This window comes from Amblyomma maculatum, chromosome 4, assembly GCF_055883805.1.
Source record: "Amblyomma maculatum isolate TAMU_Amacu chromosome 4, ASM5588380v1, whole genome shotgun sequence".
In the NCBI taxonomy this organism is placed as follows: Eukaryota; Metazoa; Arthropoda; class Arachnida; order Ixodida; family Ixodidae; genus Amblyomma; species Amblyomma maculatum.
In genome coordinates this window covers 204753146-204775481 of record NC_139347.1, presented here as the reverse complement: position 1 = coordinate 204775481, position 22336 = coordinate 204753146, and the positions used below count along the sequence as shown (strand labels likewise).

Genomic DNA, 22336 nt, shown 5'->3' with positions numbered 1-22336 from the left:
ACAAGCAGACATCTCTGAAGACGTCCAAAAACCGCCAAATAATATAGGGCTAAATAAAGTTTTTCCTCCTCCTCCTCGACCCAAGAAAGGTATCATGGTGAAATCACTCACCACACACCAAGTAGCGCGCGCCGTTATCATGGCGTGCGGCCAACAATGCAAGGACGAGGACATACTTGTAAGGCTTCTTACAGGATCCAACATCATTATCGTTAGCACCCCACATGAAGAAACGGCTCACCTGGTGCGGCGCATTACCCACTTTAAATTCGCTGGAAAGTCGTACGAGGTAAACGCTTACGTGGAAGCTCCAGAGGACGTCTTTTGCGGCGTAATACACGGTGCTGACCCAGGTACGTCTCCTGAAGAGCTCAAAGCACACCTACGAGTCTGAACTCAAGGAGTAACCATTCTCCAGGCAAGGATGCTTGGAAAATCCAAGACCGCAGTGACCACGTTCGACGGCCCGATCTTGCCGAAATTCGTAATATACTACGGGAGTGAACTACCGTGCTACCAGTACCGCCCCACGAGGCAAGTGTGCTACGTCTGTTTCCAGCAAGGACACCGCTCCGATGTGTGCCCCACACCGGACATTATTGTGTGCGTACTGTGCGGAGATCAAAATCCGACGAAAGACCATGTGTGCGAGCTCAAGTGCCTATTATGCGGTGAGGCACATCGCACCGGATCCAAAGAGTGCCCAAAGAGACAGAAAAACGCAAGACCAAAGCTCAGCGGGGAAAGAGGACGCAGTAACCAACGTGGGCGACCACGCAAGCGATGGTTCAGCTCAGAAGGAGAGACCTCGAGGAGCCGATCAAGGTCCAATCCCTTCTCACCTCTGTCGCCGGCCGGCTCACAGGAGGGGTACAAACAAGAAAAGCAGAAAAAGAAGCTTTCCCAGAAAGGCGGCAGCAAGGTAAGCTGAGCATCTACTATTGATCCGCACTCGGTACAAAAACGTAGTAACACCAACAATACAAACAACAAAAATATTCCTGTCAAAGAAGCTACAGACGCGAGCAGTGATGCACTCAGACGCGAGCTTGAGCTCGCTCGACTCAAACAAATGAGCTCGAACGCAAGGTCGAGGAACTACCAAAAACACTAAAGGCACAACAGCGGGAGCTTGAAATCACTAGAGCCCTTCCAAAACAGCCACAAGCATCCAACAATGGAGAACTTGAAACACGAATGCAACAGATGATGCAGCAGATGATGCAGGATATGATGCGGCATATCTAATCTCAAATGCAACAGATGCAAGCACAATTTCAGGGGCAGATCTCAGAAATCAAAAGTGCTTTTCGAAAACAGACATAACGAAAACATTAGGGAAAGAGCGTACAACCGTCCAGCGTTAACGGCGTTCGCTGTCGAACTAGGCAACAGCACGAACACGTAAACATGACCAAGACGCGTCAGCAAGACCAAGAAAACTTAGAACTTTGGCAATGGAACTGCAGAGGCTACTGTAAAACGCAGGCCCTACTAAAACAATACACAAACACACAGCTTACACCCCCCGATGTGATTGCGCTCCAAGAGACTGGAGGAACCAGGCCCTCTTTACTGGGGTACGATGTTTACGAGAGCCAAAACGGAGGTAAAGCAGCCGTTCTAGTCATCAAAGCCATCACCGCGATCAGGCACGATACCATCGCCGACACGGACATGGAGCACGCGCTTGTCTAAATCATTCCGAAAAAGCGAAAGGGAAGGAGCACATTTGTACTGAACGTGTACAGCGCGCGAAGACAAAGAAAAGTCAAATTCTTCGAACTCTTCCACGGAGCGCACAAGCTGGCCAAAGAAAATGCACTCATTATCGTAGAAGATTTCAACGCCATGGACACGAGTTGGGGATACCGGAAACAAGATATCAAGGGAAGAACATTAGCGGACGTAGCCGCATATTTTGACTGCAGGCTAATCACAGATCCCGCGACCCCCACGAAAATCGGTAATAGTGTGAGCACGGACACTTGCCCGGACCTCACGTTCGTAAGGAAGAGCAAGGAGTCACAGTGGGAAAACATGATGGAAAACCTAGGCAGCGATCACTTTATCCTCCGGACGCAAATAGCATCGGAAAGGGTAAGATGCCGGATCGGACAAGCAAAACTCACGGACTGGAACGCGTTCCGCGGGGCTTGCAAAACATCTGAAGGCGGCATCCAAACACTAGAAGAATGGAGTGGCATCTTGACAGAAACGCGAGACAAATGCACAAAAAGTGTAAGACGAACAACAACAACGCCCGAAGTAGACGGGCACCTTCTGCGACTATGGGAAGCCAGACGCAGTCTCACCAAAAGATGGCGGAAGCAAAACCACAACAGGAAACTAAAACTGAAGATAGCAGAAGTTACGGCAAAAGCTGAAGGATACGCAGCGCAACTCGCGAGACAAAATTGGGAACAATTCAGCGACTCGCTTAAGGGAACCTTAGGTACGGCCAGAACCTGTAATCTCCTAAGAGCACTAATCGATCCGACCAAACAAAATCAGAAAACACTAAAAGCATCCACAGATTCATCCACTCCTTCGAGGGTTCTGACACCAACCTTTTAGAGAAGGCACGAAAAAAATGTTTCGGTGATCACAACCCCTCACGATACCAAGGAATCTATCGCGGAGCCGAAAACGAGAGACTTGACCGCCCAATAACTGTGGAAGAAGTTTATGCGGCCATAAGGAACCAGAAACACGGCAGCAGGAGCCGACAGAATCGACAACGTCCTGATCCGAAACCTGAGTGACGACCTCATACAAGAGCTTGTAAGCTTTCTAAACAAACACTGGGAGGCGGAGACGGTTCCCGAAGACTGGAAACACGCCGAAGTAATTACGATTCCTAAACCTGGCTAACAGCTCCAAATTGAAAATCTCAATCCCATCTCGCTCACGTCGTGCCTCAGCAAGCTTTATGAGTGGGTGGTAATGCTCAGACTGCAAAATTTCATGGAAGATAATGACCATGTACCCCATACCATGTTGGGCTTCAGAGCAAAACTCTCGACGCAGGACGTGCTGCTTCAAATACAAGAAGATGTGCTCTGCAACGTACCCAGAACGGGTGAAAATGTCATAATGGCCCTTGACATCAAGGGAGCATTTGATAACGTCAGTCACGAAGCGATCCTTAGAGGCCTAGACGACCAGGACTGCGGAAGCAGAATCCACGGGTACGTCAAAGCCTTTCTGTCAGATAGAACTGCCACCATCGGCATGGGAGACCTTCGATCGAACAAAATTCACGCGCCAAACAAAGGAACACCCCAAGGATCAGTCATCTCACCTATCCTCTTCCTATAGACAGGTCTAGCACGAAAACTAGAGAAGATCGAAGGCATCAGGCACGCCATGTATGCAGACGACATAACAGCCTGGACGAACACAGGTTCCCTCGGGGAGAAGGAAGAAAAACTACAGGGAGCGGCTTCCTGTGTACAGAAATATCTCGGAGGAGGACTCGCATGCTCGACCGAGACATCGGAACTGCTTCGAGTGTGGAGAGGCAAACAAAACCGGACCGTCCCAACCAGTGAGAACCTGAAACTCAACATCTGCCTGGAAGGAATGTCCATCCCGGAAAAGACAACAATAAGAATATTAGGTATGTGGGTTCAATCGAACCAACGCAGTAGTCACACTTTTACCATGCTCAAAACAACAACGATACAAGTGACACGCATGATCACCCGCATCACCAACAGGCGGCATGGCATGCGCGAAGAGGACACACTAAAACTAGTTAGAAACCTGGTAGTGAGCCGAACTATGTACAGCCTGCCCTACCAGTGCCTCATCAAGACTGAAATACAAGTGGATGCCCTGCTACGCAAAGCGTATAGGACGGCGCACCGATTACCACGCAACACGTCTACAGAAAAGCTCATGGCGCTTGGATTGCAAAACACATTCGAAGAACTGCGCGAGGCGCAGCTTGAGTCGCAAAAGCTCAGGCTGCTGCAGACAACGACTGGAAGAGCGCTCTTACAGAGACTCGGATACCGTGAGTAGATGCGAGAAATAGCGAGGACGGTAACGATCCCCGACGAACTTCCCAAGTCCCTCAAGATAGCTCCAATCCCGAGAAACATGCACCCTAACCTCCACCAAGGTAGAAGAGAAGCAAGGGCCGATTTTATTCAAAAAACATACGCTCCTCAAGACACGACCGTGTATGCAGACGCGTCCTCGAGAGGAGGACACAACAAAATTGCAGTGGCCACGGTGGTCGATTCGTCTCTACGCGAAGTGGACAGCGCCTCTATCCGACACTGCACAGTAGCAGAAGTCGAAGAAGTAGTCGTTGCTCTAGCGGTGGCGGAGGGCTATAGAGCTGGGCCGTCGCTAGCGATACTCACGGACTCTCAAACAGCCTGTCGAAATTTCATGAATGGTAGGATTGGTCGTCACGCGCTCCGTATACTCCTCGAAGCGAGCGACAGAATTAAAAACCACGAAGAAAACACGACCAGACACAAAATTATGTGGGTACCGGGGCACATGGGGGTGGCAGGGAACCAAGAGGCTCACAGGATAGCTCGAGCATACACTACTTTCCGAGCATCCGACGAGTCCGCGGAACTTTTGCCTTGGGTGGAACTTTTGCCAGCGCCCAAGGCATACTCGGCCATACTAGAAAACTATACAGGAACAAGAATGCGATATCCTCCACCGCACAGTTCTCTCACCAGAGAGAAAGCTGTCATATGGAGACAATTACAGACGGGTTCATACTCAAATCTACATCTACTAAACAAAATGCACCCTACCATATACGCTGACAGATGTCCGTGGTGCGATGAAAAACCAACACTATATCACATCACATGGGCCTATCAAAACATAGATGTGGTCCCCAAAATTCGAAACCCGAGTGCGGAGCAATGGGAGTCTCTGCTGTCCAGCGACAGCTGCGAAGACCAACAAGGTCTGGTACAGCGAGCCCAACGGGCGGCAATAGCCAGCGGAGCCCTAGACTGAGGGCAACCGACCACTGTGCAAAAGTGGGCGAAGTCGACGGAGAAGACTTGTGGATTCAACAAGCAGACATCTCTGAAGACGTCCCAAAAACCGCCAAGAAATATAGAGCTAAATAAGGTTTTTCCTCCTTCTCCTCGACATCCTATTATAACCAGCACAATGTTCTCACTGTTAGCAGCTATGTTCAGGAAAAGGCCGCTACTCACCTCGGGGGACCAGCTGCAGACGCTGAGCGTGGACACCCTGGACTGGGACTTGGCTCGCGACCTCCACAGCTTGCGTGGCACGTTGGACAGCCGACCGGAAGGCCGACCGGCGTGCTGCTGCGGCTGTTGCTGCTGCTGATGCATTCCTGCACAAAGAGAGGCCGAAATAACAACGCCGCCAATCCCACGGCTGTCATAACGCGTGGCTCTAGGACGGGTAAAGAGAAGATTGTAGTTAAATGTGCAGAAAAATTTTCAGCCTGTAAACTTGCTTCCCAGAACATGACAGTGCCCATGCGCAGTTTATAACGGTGTTTTCGCAGCGAGTAATTCGTAGCTTGCACTTCAACGTTACTGAAAATTAATCGCTGATTATTGTAAATTCTGTCAAGTGTGTAAAAGTTCTCTCACAGGGTGAAATTTATTCGCATTGCAAAACAAAATAATTACACTACTAATTTACCGTTATATATTAACATCACACACATCAGAAATCCCTTATACTTTTCTCAGTTTCAGGAAATCATTTACAGTTAGTGGCGCATGCAGTAATACACTATCACATTCTATGACAGTGGCCGCAAAAAGCATCTCGGCAAATTCAATCCACTCAGCGCTGTACACGTGAACAATCAGCTTTCCTGTGCGGCGAGGTTTCCTGTATAGTGTCGGCGTGATCTCATTTTTGGGGAATACTTGTGCGTGATTGTCTGGGCCAGAGTTGATGTGCACTCAGTCTAAAGCAACTCGTCATGCAGTGCGCTGCCAGTGCTACATTTACCTTGCTTAATCCTTGAGTCAAGTACGATATAATGAACCAGGCTTTCTCGATTCAATCTAAAGTACTGCAGGTATCTGCGTTGGATTGACACTAAATTCGCCGGTCTCACTCGCATGAGACACGCGCAAACTGTTTAAAAGTCGATAAGAAAAACAAAGCTGTCATTAGGCAGGCCCAAACATTAGGCGCGTGAGCGCGGTACAGCGCAAGAAACGTGCAAAGTAAATCTAGAAGTCTGGTGGTTGCGTGCTTTGTTTTCCTAAAATCCGCTCTTCTTCTGCTGCATTGGCGAAATCCATTGATTTTTCTCTGCAATATTGCAGAAATACTGCAGAAGACACCTTTTCATCGCCAACAAACCGACCGTAAACTCGGAAGCAGTCCTACGCAGCGTGCGTTTCTGCAAGCGCCGCCAGCCGCCGATCCACACTACCGGAGTGACGGTGGCGCCAGCTCTAGGTCGATCTCGCGGCGACCGAGATGATAGATCGGCTGGGTGGGTCTTGCGTGGCCAAGCCATCTATCGCTCTTACTCGTAAGGAGCTGATATATGTCCGGCAAGATATGAATGTTTCGCCTACTGTGCATGTGTGATGTTGGCTTTTTTTTCGTATAAATACGGCTCCGAGGCTCGGCATAAACTGTTGCAACTAAGCGCTGGTGTGTCCCACGAGTCTTCATTTTGTCCTTGTCATTTGCGCTATACTTTTTCATCAGATATGCCCACGGCGGGGGATTGGCCGGTTAACATAGCAGATACTAAATATATACGGTCATAGAGTGGAGTATTTAGATAGATATGGGTGATTCACTAGAATTTTGAAACATAAAAAGGGAAAGGAAAAGCAATGTAATCTCGCCTAGCAATGGAATCGATGGAATCTGCCTGAGGAAGTATTGTAATCATGAACAGAATTGCACACTGGTTTCAAGGCACATCCCGCGGCGCTTGCCCCAAAGGAGATAACTGGAACAGTTAGACGCCCTAATCTAGAAAGCGGAATCGCTAAGTAAATTTTGCGTAGTGATGCGAACCGCCGACAGAAGAGGAAAAAATGGTCTATGGATTCAATTTCTTCACAGGACTCACACAGGTTAGTAACGAATAGCTCCGAACAACATAATTACCAATTTAGTTGCGCCATTCTCCGGCGCAAAAGAATCATACGCCCGTCACATTGCCTTGAACCACACATGCGCCCACACCAAGGCCATTTCAGGTGTTGGTAACCCGTTGCTAAAAGGAGGGGCTCGTGACTCAGGTAATGGAGACGTTGGAAATTTTGAAATCATGCTAACGTTAAGTAGACGGTTTTAGGTATGTATAGAACAAGAGGTCCACTAAGGCCAGACTTCGCTGAACAATCTGCCCTCTCATTATATGTAGTGCCACAGAGGCCAGGGACCCCGTGAAAACGCAAATCTGCAATGTGAGGAGAATAAAAAAATAAAGGGAACGTCAAAGCAGAGTATCCCTCGAATTGTCGAAGGCTACCAACACGAATAGACTGTCACAAAGCACAATCACCTTAGATATATTGCTAGGCCCTTTTATTAAGGCCAACGCAGTGGTCACAAACTAAACAGAAAAAAAAATAGGTCTATAGTCAGGAATACGGAATGAATAGCTCCAGTCAAGAGTCCGGCAGTATATGCCAACAGCTGCGTTTTCGTTCTGCTGGGAGGAATCTGTAAAAATGGCAGTATTGCTCGGAAAATTGTCTTGATAGTCCTCTATAAGGTCATTTAAATTGGCCGGCAACTACTTAGTATTCGCAGGGAGGGTGTCATCAAATGAGATTAAAGTATTAGGCCACCGGTGATTAACTAGTACTAAAAAATATATTGATACGGAAAGTTTCGACAGCAAGGAATTAGTAAACACAGCCTGAGCGAGGTTATACCAAGGCCAAATATTATGGAAGTATGATGGGTTCGAAATAAATATAGCATTAAGCAATCTAGAGATAGACCTCAAAGACCTTAAGAGCGTTCGCACAGTGAGAAGTTGAAACCGCGAATTTAGATTAGTTATCCGAGCTTCCAAGTAGAGCACATCATTGTAGCCACTGATATGGACAAACCTAAGCAAAAGGACAGAGCTTATCGTTTCAAAACAAACAGGGATTCAAGCTTGTACCTTGGGCACCCAGAAAAGCGAACAGCCGAGTTCAAGTATTGGCCGTATGTAGGTCCTATAAAGCAAGAGTAGAATGTCCCGACGCATACCATATTTTTTGTTGCTGATTCTCCCCAACTGGTCAAGGGCACGTTCACATTTAAGCACAAGACTTCTAATTTGGGACCTCCAGTCTAATACCCAATAATAACACCTAAACATTTACCAGAACCAACCCGCTGAATTAGGATAGAATGATATGATAAATAAATGTTAATAGGTGTTGCTAGTAGGAATAGCAGGAAAACACATTTATTCATATTTAAAGCTAACCTTAGGTTGTGCAGCCAGGATTCCAGACCATTTAGATACACCTGCAACAAACTATACAGGTTGTGAGTATTTGTGGCAGAAGCGGAAAAAGCAATATCGTCTGTATACTCAAACTTTGACGACCGGGTGAAGAGGAATATCACGCATTAGTAAATTGAACAATAACGGCGAGAGAACTGAGCCTAGTGGTACACCTCTTGACTGGGGGTAAGAGCTGGCATCAAACGTGCCCTTAGTGCAGAGCAATGATCTATCACTTAAGAATTTCCTTATTCATGCAAAGATGTACAGATGAGGTTGTAGCCCAGCTAGTTTATGAAGCAAAATGTTGTATTCTACGCTGTCGTACGCCTTGGTAATATCCAAAGTAACTAGAGCTGAAACCTCTTTTTGACTCAAGTCAACCCTAATACGGATCTACAAGTCTACTTGTGCGCTCCAAAATTGAGCGTTCCCGTTGGAATCCAATTTGAGCCTTGCTAAACCCATGAAAGGATAGAACATAATCCGTGAGACAGCAATACATTAACTGTTATATTAGCTTAACTAAATTTCAAGTGGTAGCGATCGGCCGAATATTGTACAGATCAAAACCCTTCCCCCGAACTTTCAGTAATAAAATCATTTTCACTCTTTTCCAAAGACTAATTACCAATATGCAATAGGCCCAAAGCGAAGTCTTTCAATACTATTTTAAGCATGGCAGCCGACTGCAGGCAATTAAATACAGACACTAATTTAGACACAGATACCTTAATGAAGTTTGTACAAAACTGAAATAGTGTTGACAAAACGTATTACGAGCTTGAAAACGTGCCGCAAGGTCTTTGGCTATGAATTCCAATTGATCTAATTCTTCTCGTGGGGACAAAACCGAGGACTGGGTGGTATAAAAGCAGGGTAACAGTTTTGTACATTCCGTGTATATATAAAGAGATTTCCGGTTACTGAGTTCGACAAATGTGGGTTCAGATTTGCATTATATTTAATCTTAGCCTTAGACACTGTTCTTTTAAACGAAGCTGCAAAGCATTTGTTATTACCTCAGTTTTTTGGGCACTGGTTATGGGCTTGACGCTTCCATGATGCTTTCCTCTGCCGATAGGCTTTTTCGCAATCTTCATTCCACCAGCTATAAGGCGTCATGTTTTTAACGATAAATCCAATAATAAACTCAGATCGACGAGTTCCGTCTAACACTGAAGACAATATATACTCCAGGGCCGCCATTCAATTTATCAGAGGGGGCAGGGGACCTGAAGGCATCTCCTAAAATTTTTTTGAACAGTGTAGTGTTGGCAAATTTTCTTGATGGACCAGTTGGCCTAAGCGTACTGTATGTAATGATGAAAGTGATTGGGTAGTGGTCACTTAACGTACCGCAGTCTATTGTAGACCGCGATGATACTCCCATACCGTTTGCTAAAGTTAAATCTATAACTGAATGAACATCTGCTCGGATATATGTAATGGCGTGACTATTTTAACAATGCACATCATTTCTTGACACCCAGCAACAAAGTAACTACCCATCATAGTCTGTTCTAAAACACCGTTTGACATGAATCTGAAGTCCCCAGGCAAAACTACATTTGAATTATTACGCAGTAAAGCGTCTAAAATGTCTGTCCTATGAACACCTGTGGGAAAGCAGATATTTTCAATTCTGACATGGAAACACTGAGGGAAAATCCATTGTACGGCAAGTACCTCACAATCAGGGCCAAAACATTCATGAAAAACGTTTTCGCTATGAACCAAATTCATTAAAACCAATGTTACCAAGCCTCCACCCCTGCCGTGTAAGTGATCAGCTCTAAAACATGGTAATTTTTTAGCGTAAAGCTACACTACGCGGGTCAGAGCAGAGTTTCGCTTGAGCGGGCGCCACCCGTTATGCGCATGCGCGAGTCGACAAATTTGAAGCGACCAATCAGAAGTCTCATGCCCAATCACCATTGAATCAATACTTCGAAAATAAATTAAGAAACTTTGTCTTCCAGCGGGGAATCGAACCTCCAGCCCTTCCAGCCCAGCGCTTTACCACTGCTCCACGCCCTGGATTTTGTTTTCTTTATTGCCGGTCAACAAAGTGCATACATGCATAAAATTCACTAGCCTACCTTTGGCTTCAGCGATAAACGTTCTAATTTTGACCAATCCGTCAATCACATCCATGCAGTGAGATTGCTCAGGCTGACTGCGGAGAATATCTTCGAGAAGTGTGACACTTTCGATGAAGTTGTACCTGACCGATCGTACATTTTCTTCGGCGTGCCATCCGCGTTTTCCAAATGCCGTGGAAGCCCTGCACCATAATCATTTTGTCCGCATAGAAACCGCATGCCATAAGGATTACTGGGTAGTTCATTTTTTTTTTAATTTTTTGTAATATATCCCAGTGAAAAACGGGATCCCAGCAGCTTATAAAAACGCGATTGATGGTCCCTGTTTTTTTACAGATTGTGCAATTGAGGGTCCAAAGTACAAATATACATTTATCATTAAGCCACGTTTTCTGGAAAGGATACGAGAGTGAAGCTTGAAGAAAAACGACTTGACGATCGGTTTAACCGTCATCTTCCTAACTCTATTTAGGATATCTCGTCCTGGGCCTCCAAAATATATGGATCGGTATAGGGGTGCGGGTACAAACAAGTCGATCAAGTCCTTATAAAATGTTTTACTGGATACAGTACTAAAATACTCAACACAAAAATTGGCACGAAAACTTCGCAAGGCACGGAACGTGAAATGCCCTTCATAATTCCCCTTGTCAACAGTGAGAATGAAAGCGGGATTACGCGAGTGACAGATACTGCGCCTTTCCCTTCCTGTAGGTGAATTATAGAATGCCTGTGAACTTTAATGCGTTCAGTGAAATGCTGACTGTGTTCGACAAGGGGTACGCGATGTACCGTCACGACAAGAAGCTTTCCCAGCGCGGCCGCGAGAGAGGTCCGGAACAATGAATCTTCCGAGAACGAGAAGAACGTCTAGCGAAAACTCGTCGCCAGGAAGCTCAACGACGTGCTATGGCCGCCGCTAAGCAACGGCAACAGTAGCCGGAGGATAGTGAGGAAGAGGATGAGGAGGATGAGGAAAGCGATTCCAAGACTCGTTGGTGCACTGAACGCACGATAAAATTCAGTGAAAGTGCAAACTCAGCACCAAGCATTACCTTAACTTTGCGCTACGTATATCCAGGCAAAGCAGAGCTAAGCCACTGCCAATTTTGTTCATTATAAAAGGACGATTAGGAGAGAGCAGTTTCTTGTAGTAAGATAATATCAGGGGTAAGTTTAAGAATACGCTGCTGTATGTTGTTGAAAGTTAGGACAAAACGACACTTGCAGGTTAGTACAGAGATTCCCACTATGATTATTGCTTTAAAAATGAGGCAGCAACAGCGTCTTTAACACATCTGATTTTTTTGTGGTTCCAAGTGAAGCTTTCTTAGGTTTGACATGCGGATGATCCGATTTCTTGTGCGACGAGGAAGCACGACGCTTCTTAGATGGGCAGGCCATCTCAACGTATGACTGACATACGTTAGAAGACGAGATTGGCTCAGTAGTGTTTAAATCCACACGCGTGTGCGAAGAAGAGGTGTCAGGTTGAATATCAACTATTGTTGTATGGGAAGTAGTGCAGATAGACGGGACTAGAGTACTTATAGTCGATAAAGCAGCCTGTGTGGAATGATTCGTTGCAAAGCATCGCTGGGTATATTAATCAAGTGATCAGGTAACCCAGCAACTGCCGTCTCTACTGAAACAACAACCGACTTTGTTATACTTCCCTCAGCATAGGGAGTTGAGGTGCGGACAATATTTGTGTATGCACTGTCTTTTCGGTTCTAGGGCATAAGCGTCTGCTCGCGAGCACCTGTCGCGTTTAATGATGTCTAAGACAGTCTGCTCATCGGCCCCGTTTGGACAAGTGGGATCATCAGCTGTGTGACTACATTGGCAAAGGCATCAGTTAATATTCTTAGACGTGCAGGGATCCGATGCATGATCACCGCTTCAAACGCAAAAGCGCGTTGCCGACTTGCAAGCTTTGCCGCTGTGGCCAAGACGCTAACAATTTTTACGTTGTAATGGACGAGGATGCAGAGTGTCAACACGGTAATTATTGCCTAAATTTTAATTTCACACGGGCAAGACGACCTTTCAAACGTTGCAATGACTGACTGTGCTGGAATGCGTGAGCCCTCCTCCTCTCTGCTGCAGCGGTAAAGTGAAAGGATTCAAACACCAGCCTCATGAAGATCCTCAAGACTTTCTGCTGGTGTAGCGGAAAATCAACCCCGCGGACTATTCCTTTTACGCATGCAAGCTGCTCTAGAATAAATTCCTTCACAGCAAATGAGGCAAATGAAGTGCAATTCAATAACTCAGCAACGCAACCGAAGCCACCAGATTTGCATAATACTCCTCTTATGCCAAATGCTCGCACCTCCGAAATATGCAGGTATCGACTGGTTGAAGCTTTTAGTTGATCGTTGATTAGACGAGGACTTTTTGTTTTAATTGTGCCATCTTCTACAGGAATCAGTGCCACAGGGATATGCTTGACACCATTATCAGAAAACCATTTTAGCCGTATCTTTTCAGCCGGCAAACTGGCGAACCAGTTTACCGGGCCTGTGCTCGGGGAAGACATTGCCATGGTCGTAACCCTAGCTAGACAAGAATCCCAAAGCAAAAGGGGGAAATCTGGCCAAATCCCATACGGCCTCACCAGTTGTCAAACCAGAACGGGCAGTGGACCAAGCCGCAGTGGGTCAGCAGAGAGAACCACCAGACGACCAACGAGGAGAATTATCTTTCTTCTTCTTCGTTATAATGACACATACCCACAGTGGGGGATTGGCCAGAATTCGTTGTAGGTGACATAATATAATAGATAATGTCGATTTGACTCTATGGTATTGCTGAAATAATTTGAAATTTTGAGGCGATAGCTATAGAAAACAATGCAAAAAGGATTAAAATTGTAAAATAATAAAAATAATGATAAAAGAAAAAAGAGTACAATTGAGACAGATCAGCGCTAGCACACAAATCTTCCAGTAGCTATAATATAATTATGAAGTAACTCACACGCCGGTTTTAGGGCATACCCTTTGACGGTTGCACCAAAGAAGAGGAGGACAGGAACTGTAAATGGCAATCCTAGGCGAGCAAGAAGTATTTCTAAATAATTTCTTCTCTGAGTAGCATACCTGCGGCAGGAGAGGATGTAATGTTCAATTGTTTCCACGTCATCACATGACGCACAAAGATTTGACGGCGTGAATCCAGAGCGACATAAACAAAGATTAAGGGAAGGAATTCTGCAACGCATGAGCGTCATGGAGACCTCACATTGCCTCGAGGTACAACATCGGACATTCCAAGGAAAATTTAAATGGTTAAAATCCGTAGTCGCAAGGAGTGGCTCATGGCTCAAGGAGTTTAACGTTTTAAACTGTTCAAAACGGGATATATTTAGCAAAATAATATTGGGTACAACATCGGCAACAGACCCCCTGAGAGCTGAATTTGCTAAATAATCCGTCATTGTATTAGAAGCGATGCCACAGTGTCCGCGAACCCACTGAAAATGTACTTCCTGTGAATGTAACGGAAGGAAAAACATCCGGGTTTGTTTCAAAAGACGCATTTTGGGGCTTTCTAATGCTGCTAAGACTGACAGGCAGTCAGAGAGTATGATTACGTGAGAAACGTTACCGGGAACTTTTTGAAGAGCCAAACCAATTGCAAGCAATTCAGCAGTAAATATTGGTGTGTAATCAGAGATCCGTACCGAAAACCTCCAATCAAGTGGTTGGGAATTGCTGCTTTTTAATTCCGTTGTGAGGCATCTGTGAAAATAGCTACGTGTCGTGGATACTGTAATAGAAAATCTTCAAGGTGCCCATTTATTAAAGTGGTAGTCAAGTGTTTTGCATTAGATGGCAAAGACTGGTCAAAGAACAATGCGGAAGTAGCTTGAACATTGCCAACACGTCTTACTGACATAAGCGAAGCTGCAATTTTGGACAGCAAAGACTGAGTAAATACAAATTTTGGTTGCTTATATTGCGGCCAATGATAATCTAGAAACTGAGCTTGGTGTGCAATAAAAGTGGTAGAAGCCACTCCAGACAGAAAATCCAGTGCTCGTAAAAAGTTTCGCACAGTGAGGAGCTCAAATCGAGAAAATCCAGTGCTCGTAAAAGGGTTCGCACAGTGAGGAGCTCAAATCGAGAGTTCAAGTCACGTACCCGGGCCTCTAAATAGAGAACTGTATTTGAAACTGATTTTGGCAACCCGAAACATAGTCGTAATGCGCGCCTCCCCAGTAGCAAAAAAGGTCGTAGTTTATATTTAGGAGTGCCCGAGAAAAGAGCAAAGCCAAACTTCATAATTAGTCTCAAATAAGTTTTATAGAGAAACAAAAGAGTATCTCTAAGCATACCAAATTTCTTATGGCTGATTCGAATCAGGCGACCAAGGGCTCGCTCACCTTTCAGGCAATAATTTTGATACGAGGCCGCCAGTCTAATTAGGGTTGGTATAATACACCCACGTACTTTAAGTATTCAACCTGTCGGATATGTGAACCGCAATACGCAAGGGAGATATAAAGAGGGTGTGCCAGTGGGAAAACGAGTACTGAGGATTTCTTCACGTTAAGAATTAATTTTGCTTTACCCAGCCAAACTTGGGGCATTCAAGTAGGCTTGCAATAACTGATATAAAGAATGAACATCTCGTGCAGAAGAGAAAAAGGAAATATCATCCGCATACACATACACTTTTATATTTGGATGAACAGGAATATCCCTCATTAATATAACAAATGGCAATGGAGATAGCACCGATCCCTGAGGCACGCCTCTAGTTTGGTAATAAGTTTCAGACGTTATAGAACCTCTAGTGCAGAAATATTTCCTGTCGCTTAAGAATTCTTTTAGCCATGCAAAAAATGTAAAAAGGTGGCCAAATTTCGTTTAACTTATTCAACAGTATAGAGTGTTCTACACTGTCATATGCTTTGGCGATATCCAAAGTGACCAATGCCAACAATCCTCACAAGGAAGCACCACAGTGTTCTTCTTCTTCTTCTTCTTCGGTTCTGTGCCTTTTTCCAGGTCCAGCCCGAGCGTTCTCCACCCGCAAGCAATCACTTCATCGTATAAACTGAAGCGGTATAAACTGAAGGTCCTACAGGCCTATACGCATACTCGTAGTCATGACTACGCCGTCGAAAGTTTCTATGAAAATGTACAATAAAACAACGGGGAATGTAAAAATGCTGTACACTCAAAATATGCTGAAGACCAGGCTGTGGGCGAGCACGGCGTTGTCTTTCGGAAAAGCAGGGCAGTTATTGTGTTCTCGGAAGCTTTTGAATCATGAATACCTTCTTTATGAAACGGAAGAACCGATAGTGGACACGAAAAAGCCTTAGGGCAGACTAAAATGAAATTGTGGTCATACTGTCATCCCGGAATCGTGCAAAATATAGAGGTGATCGGAAAGCTGCGATGTAACTACAACAGGATGGTAAGGTCTCAAATTTGTCTAATATTTTAGAGGGAACGGAACAGACCAGTAAGAAAGAAGTCTATCAATGAATTAGCTGTGAGAGGGAATACATAATTCACGGTCTCGCTACAAAGAACAGATGCTCGCTGAGAAAGACGACCTTAGTTAAGAAGCAATTTGAATGGTAATCTCAGAAATATTATCAATAAGTGTACGACAGTCGCAGGTGGTAGAATAGCTGGAAAAGATATAAGTAAATTGTCTAAGCACACAAAAGGTTTCGTTAAGAAATGCCAAAGCATTGAAGCCTACAACGCAACAGACAAGATAAACGTGGCCAAGATATCAAATCTAATCAATAAGCTAAAATTGTCCATCATGAGGAAGCCTCCCTGTTTGAAAAATAAGATATAGGATATCCTTCTTCACAGCATACCATATGTATTTGTATATATATAATGATGTGAGCCACCGCTCGAACTCCTTTATTCCAGCCACAATCTGGAGAACGCTGCGCGTGATCTTGCGAACACCGGTGAATGATTACGATGATGCGTATGTACAGGTGAAAAAGGTAAAAGTTCTGGCACCACATGTTCTGCACGTCCATGAACTTTAGCACGATTTCAAAATTTCCAACGTCTCCATCTCCTCAGTAACGAGCCTCTCCTTTCTGCACCAGATTACCAACATCGCAGGTGGCCTTGGCGTGGCCGCATGTGTGTTTCAAGGATATGTGAAGTGTCTATGACTCTCTTGCGCTGCAGATTACCGAAACTAAATCTGTATTTATGTCGCTCGGGCCTATCCGCTACTAACCTCTGTGAGTCTTGCAAAGAAATTGAATCCATCGATCATTTTTTTCTCTTCTGCCGGAGGTTCGCATCTCTCCGCAAAATTTACTTAGCAACTCCCCTTTCGAGATTAGGTCTTCCATTAACCATTCCAGTTCTCCTCTCCTTCGGAGCAAGCGTCAAGAAATATGCCTTGAAACCAGTTCCCGATTGCATTCATGATTACATAATTTTAACAGGTAGATTCCTATGCTAGGTACGATTTCAATTTTCTTTTCCTTTTTATTTTTTCCAAATTCTAGTTAAAGATCCATATTTATCTGAATACTACAGTCCTTGAACATAATTATTTACAAACTACAATGCACCCTGGCCAATCCCCCGCCGTGGGTATGTGCCATTTTGTCTCAGGTCATCATCATCATCATCATCAAATCCCCCCGGCAAAGAAGCGGCAACCCTGGTCGCTGTTCAGATGGAAGCGGATCGGCGGGTGTACGGCTTCTTGCGCTAAACATGAACAACTTCTACTGAGCGCCGACACCGATCGACGACGGTATGCGATGGGACAATGCGGTAGTTCACGGGAAATGTTTGCTGGAGAACTGTGTAAGGACCGATGTAGCGATAGAGGAACTTCTCGCGCAATCCAGGCGTGCGGAGCGGCGTCCAGAGTAGCACTTCATTCACCGGTTGTGAAGAAGTAGTCATGAGCAGTATCGAAGATACATGTATCTTCGATACTATCTTTAGATACATTTTGTGTATCGGTATTAAGTATCGTGTGCTGAAAATGAAAGTATTGGAGTATCGGTATCGACAATACGTTTTTAAAGTATTGCGTATTTAGAAGATACTCGATACTAAAGAAAACTTCAAATATTGAAACTGCTGTGAGATTGGGCTGACGGCGCTCGCTCAGACACTAGTGCAGGCTCTGAGACAGCTCGGCTTGTAGTACCGTCTGAGTTGCCTACAAATGCCCCGGCCCCTCAGCGTCAACCACATTTCCAGATTCAATTTCTTTAAAACTGGAGGAGGAAATGGTAAGTAGGTGCTCACTAGATGCTTTACTTTTGAGCACCGAGTGCGCAGCATGAAGCTGCTAAGCCTTTAATAAGCCTTTAATGACCACACAGAGAGATATGACAAAAGCGGGAACGCAAGGCAAACACGCATTAAGGATCACGCATACTGCTGTATCCCTAGCCGCTCTTCCCACCCTTTTCCATCCGCCAATCACTGTCTATACGGCGTTTGCTTCTCGTCAAGCAGTGCCCTCAGTGTGCTGTAGGACACAGTAACTTGTGCACAACCCTTCCCAAAATCCCTGGGCTCCGCGTGCTGGCTCTGCTAGGCAGCACGGATACAAGCTTCTAAGGCCTCAGACCACCGTGATGCAGTCGGCTAACCACGTTCTTGTAGCTACGGCGTTTGACGGAAAACAAATACATTCTTTGTAACGGCACAGGGAACAGGCTTATACTGGCCTTTTTCCTGGAAAAAATATTACGTCTTTAGATTTCATGAAATGCACGACATGAAAGCTATGAATGCAATTTTCCAGCACAGTTCAAACAACAAATTATGCGTTGTCAAGCGATTGTATTGCGAAAAACATTTAAGCGAACCTTTACTAAAACTTGTAAAGATATCTCTATCCTAAAAAAATTTATTTTTCAAATATGCGAATTGATTGATACCCTATTAGCCACTGTCTGTTAAGAAAGATATTTCTTTTGTCTACAACCAGCCATACTTCTTCAGCGACGCTCCAGCGAGCGCTCTGTCCTATCGCCTTCTCTTTTTTTCCTTATGTGTATGCTGCCGATACAAATGGGCGCAGGTTGCACCTTTGTATCAGTATGTACAGCCAAGTGCTCACTGGTCGGTTCGCATAGAGAGCATTAGTTTAAAGAATTCGCCAGGCTGCTTGTGGAAGCAATCGCTTAACTTTAATCATGGCTTCAAATCAATGTGAAGTTATGACAAAGACAGCTGCCCAAACAATAACTCCATGTTGGCGTATTCGTGGAAGCCATTTCAGAAAAACTAGGCTTTATGAATGCTCTAAAGATTCTGGAAAGCATGGTAAAATTTTCGAATGCCGTTAATGTTATTAACACCTTTATTATGTCAGGATTTCAGTGAAGTATCGAAGTATCGGCGATACAGTGCCGAGTGTCTGTATCAAAAATCGATTTCAATCCTGTATCTTGTATCGGCATCTGAAATAATTTTTCAGGGTATCGAGTATCGGTATCGAAGATACTTTTTCGAAGTATCTTGCCCAGCCCTGTGAAGGAGGTAGCGCGGTGGTGATGGTCATAGCGGTGCTTCCGTTCTAGCTGAGCGGCTTCAGTGTTGCGGCGAGCAATTTGCCGTTAATGGGCCGTACATGTACAAAACTGGTCGCCCAATGATGCAGACGGGGAGGCAGGAGCAGAGAAGCTGGTGTCGAATAGGGTTTTTGGTTGACGGCCATAAACTAAGAAAAATGGGCTGTAGCTAGTGGTGCGTTGAACGGCGTAGTTATAGGCATAGGTAACGAAAGGCAAATGGTGTCCCAGTTCTTATGGTCAGGACTGACATACATGGATATCATGTCAGATAAGGTGCGGTGAAAGCGTTCGATGATGCCATTGGTCTGAGGATGATAACTAGAAAATGTCTTGTGGATGACGTTGGCAGCGTGGAGTACTTCCGCCAGGACTTGGGAAAGAAATGTTTTCCCACGGTCGCTAATAAAGATACGGGGAGCACCATGACGCAAGACCATCGCTCGCAAGAAAATCTCGGCAACTTCAGAAGCGGCACCGGAGCAAAGAGGGGCTGTTTCACCGTAGCGCGTCAGGTGGTCAATGGCGGTTACAACCCATCGATGACCGGCGGCCGGGAGAGGTAGAAGGCCGATTAAGTCAATGGCGACCGAATCTAAAGGCACGGATGGGCAAGGAAGAGGTTGCAGGGGGCCGGCAGGAAGAGATGTTGACCACTTGCGATGTTGGCAAGGCGCACACGATATCTATTTGGCGACGCTGATAGGAAGCCCGGGCCAAAGGTAGCGGCTTTTTATACGGTCGTACGTCTTGTGTTGTCCTAAATGACCAGCAGTGGCATCTTCATGGTAAGCCTCCAACACTCGATGATGGAGAGAGCGAGGAACTACGGGAACCTACCGGTGACCAGTCGTGTGGTGTACAGAGCTGTAAAGTGTTCCGTTTTGAATCCGGAAAAGGCAAAGCTGACGACGGAGGCGACTGTTTGGTGCCGGTGATTGACCGCGGAGGCGAGCGATAATTGTGCTGCAGTAAGGATCAGCCTGCTGCAATGCCGGAAAGTTACTGCTTAGGTCCAGCGGAGAGGCCTCGATGGGTGCAACATCTAGACGATTACCGGAAGGCTGACGTGAGGGGCAGAGTGTACTTTCCGCATGGGAGTTGGTTGGAGTAGAAGACAGTGGGTAATAAGAGAGGGCGTCAGCATCGAGAATTCGTACATAATGGTGAAGGTATACCCTTGTAAACGTAGCACCCAGCGGCCGAGCCGACCTGATATGTTCTTTAGCGACGACAACCAACAGAGCGCATGATGGTCGGGGATGATTGTGAAGTGGCGGCCATACAAATAGGGTCGAAACTTTTGTACAGACCGAAAAACGGCAAGGCATTCTGTTCCGCAATGCTATAGTTACGCTCAGCTGCTGCGAGAGAACGGCTAGCGTATGCCACAACCTGCTCTTCGGAAGCAACGTTGCGTTGCAAAAGAATGGCACCGATGCCTTGTCTATTGACGTCACTATGAAGAATGGTGGGAGCTGTCTCATCAAAATATCAAGTGGAGGGGTTATGAACCAGCAAAGCGTTGAAAGCGACGATTCCGATGCCCTTAACAATATGGCGAACGCGTTCAGCTTCCGTCATAGCAGCATCAACTCGGCGGCAAAGGGCTAAAACGTCCTCGATATATGATGTGTACGACTCACCAGGCTGCTGAAGACGGGCTTCTAGCTTCCTCTTATCCAGCTCAGAACAGCTGCTGGGTGAATGTTGACCAACCAGGAATGTGGTCCTCGTGATTGTGAAACCACCTTCTTGCGACGTCAGTCCAGTAGAAGACAACATTCAGTAGCTTGTGGGAGTCATCCCAGTGGTTGAAGGAACTCACTCTGGTGTATTTATCAAGCCAGTCTTCGACATCGTCGCCACGAAGGCCGGCAAAGAACTGGGGATTGCGCTGGCGGCTGGTGATGGTACGAGGAGCCACAACAGCAGGGGCAGATGCCGGGCGCGGGCGGGTTCCGCTGCCCCCGTTCATACTGAAGGGGTATGAGGGCAAGCGAAGGCCGGAACGGAGCTCCAGGGGGAACAGTAGACAGGTCGAAAGCAAGAGGCTTGGGATACTAAGCGCACCTGCACTACTTGTGAACCACCGCTCGAACAAGCGCCTTTATTCCAGCCACAATCTGGAACGTTGCGCGTGATCTTGCGAACACCGGTGAATGATGACGATGTTGCGTATGTACAGGTGAAAGGTAAAAGTTCTGGCACAGCGCTCATAATATGGATGAAATAATATGGACCGAAGGATGGATGAAATATAGCAGCATCCCCTTTGAAACCGGGTAGTAGCAGTAGCTATTATGCTGATTTTTCTCCCTATATCCTATTTATTGTTTTAAATTGGTTAACTATACCATCATTCTATTTATTAAACTTTTGTTTCAACATTACTAACATTATGTCACTTCTCTGCTTTTAAGCCACCAACCTTCCAGTCGTTTTTTGCTAGTTTCCACCACCGGTTTATTCACCCGGCCACTGGTATCTCTAAACCCCCAAAGCTTCAGGAACAGTGATTGCGCCTGCATCAACTTCCGGATAGATACCATTACATTCGAGTATATTTTGGTTGTTTGTTTCACTGGAGTTACCACATACAGCACGTGTGTCATCTCCATTATTAAATTGCTTTTTGTAGCTGCGTGTTCTAAGGCACCCTGAGCTAGCTTCAAAAAGTAGGGCACTGCCTCTTGAGTTATCAAAGAAATCTTCCTTCCTGACGCATTTTCCACTTTCGGTATTATTCCGCACTCTGTTTTTTTTTCCATCGAATTTATCCAATTTTTACCTTCTGTGTTTTTCACCTGATGCTTAATGCTCTTTATTTCTCCGTCCTTGTGACTAGCATACTTAGTGGTTAGTTTCCTGGTTCTTTTCCTCCATTGTGAGTCAACGCTGTTTAGGTACAGCTATTTAAATACTTTAGCTGCCCATCTGTTCCTGTCCGATTTCCTCAGGCGTTCCTCATATAATATTTTACGCTGAGCTTCCCGTACTTCGAAAGATGTCCAGCTCATATATCCCTGTACCGCCTCATCTGTGGTTTTGCCGTGGCCACCTAGTGCTAATCGCCCAACGGCTCTCTAATTTATTTTTAATCCCGAATGTACCTGTGATTTAGGCACAAAACCGCATTTCCGAAAGTAAGTCCGGACACCATAATTCCTTTCCAAATACCCCTCAAAACCTCATACCTGTTGTATCCCTACAATGCCCTATGCT

General features: G+C 45.6%; 1 protein-coding gene across 1 annotated transcript in view; it reads right to left on the bottom strand.

Annotated features, from left to right (window-relative positions):
• Window positions 1–22336, bottom strand: part of LOC146194037 (rho GTPase-activating protein 6-like) — a 124405-nt gene that overhangs the window by 34617 nt on the left and 67452 nt on the right. The window contains exon 2 of the mRNA XM_084602943.1: window positions 5205–5350. Coding sequence (XP_084459069.1) covers window positions 5205–5350 — 146 coding nt within the window. The remainder of the gene's footprint in view (window positions 1–5204; window positions 5351–22336) is intronic.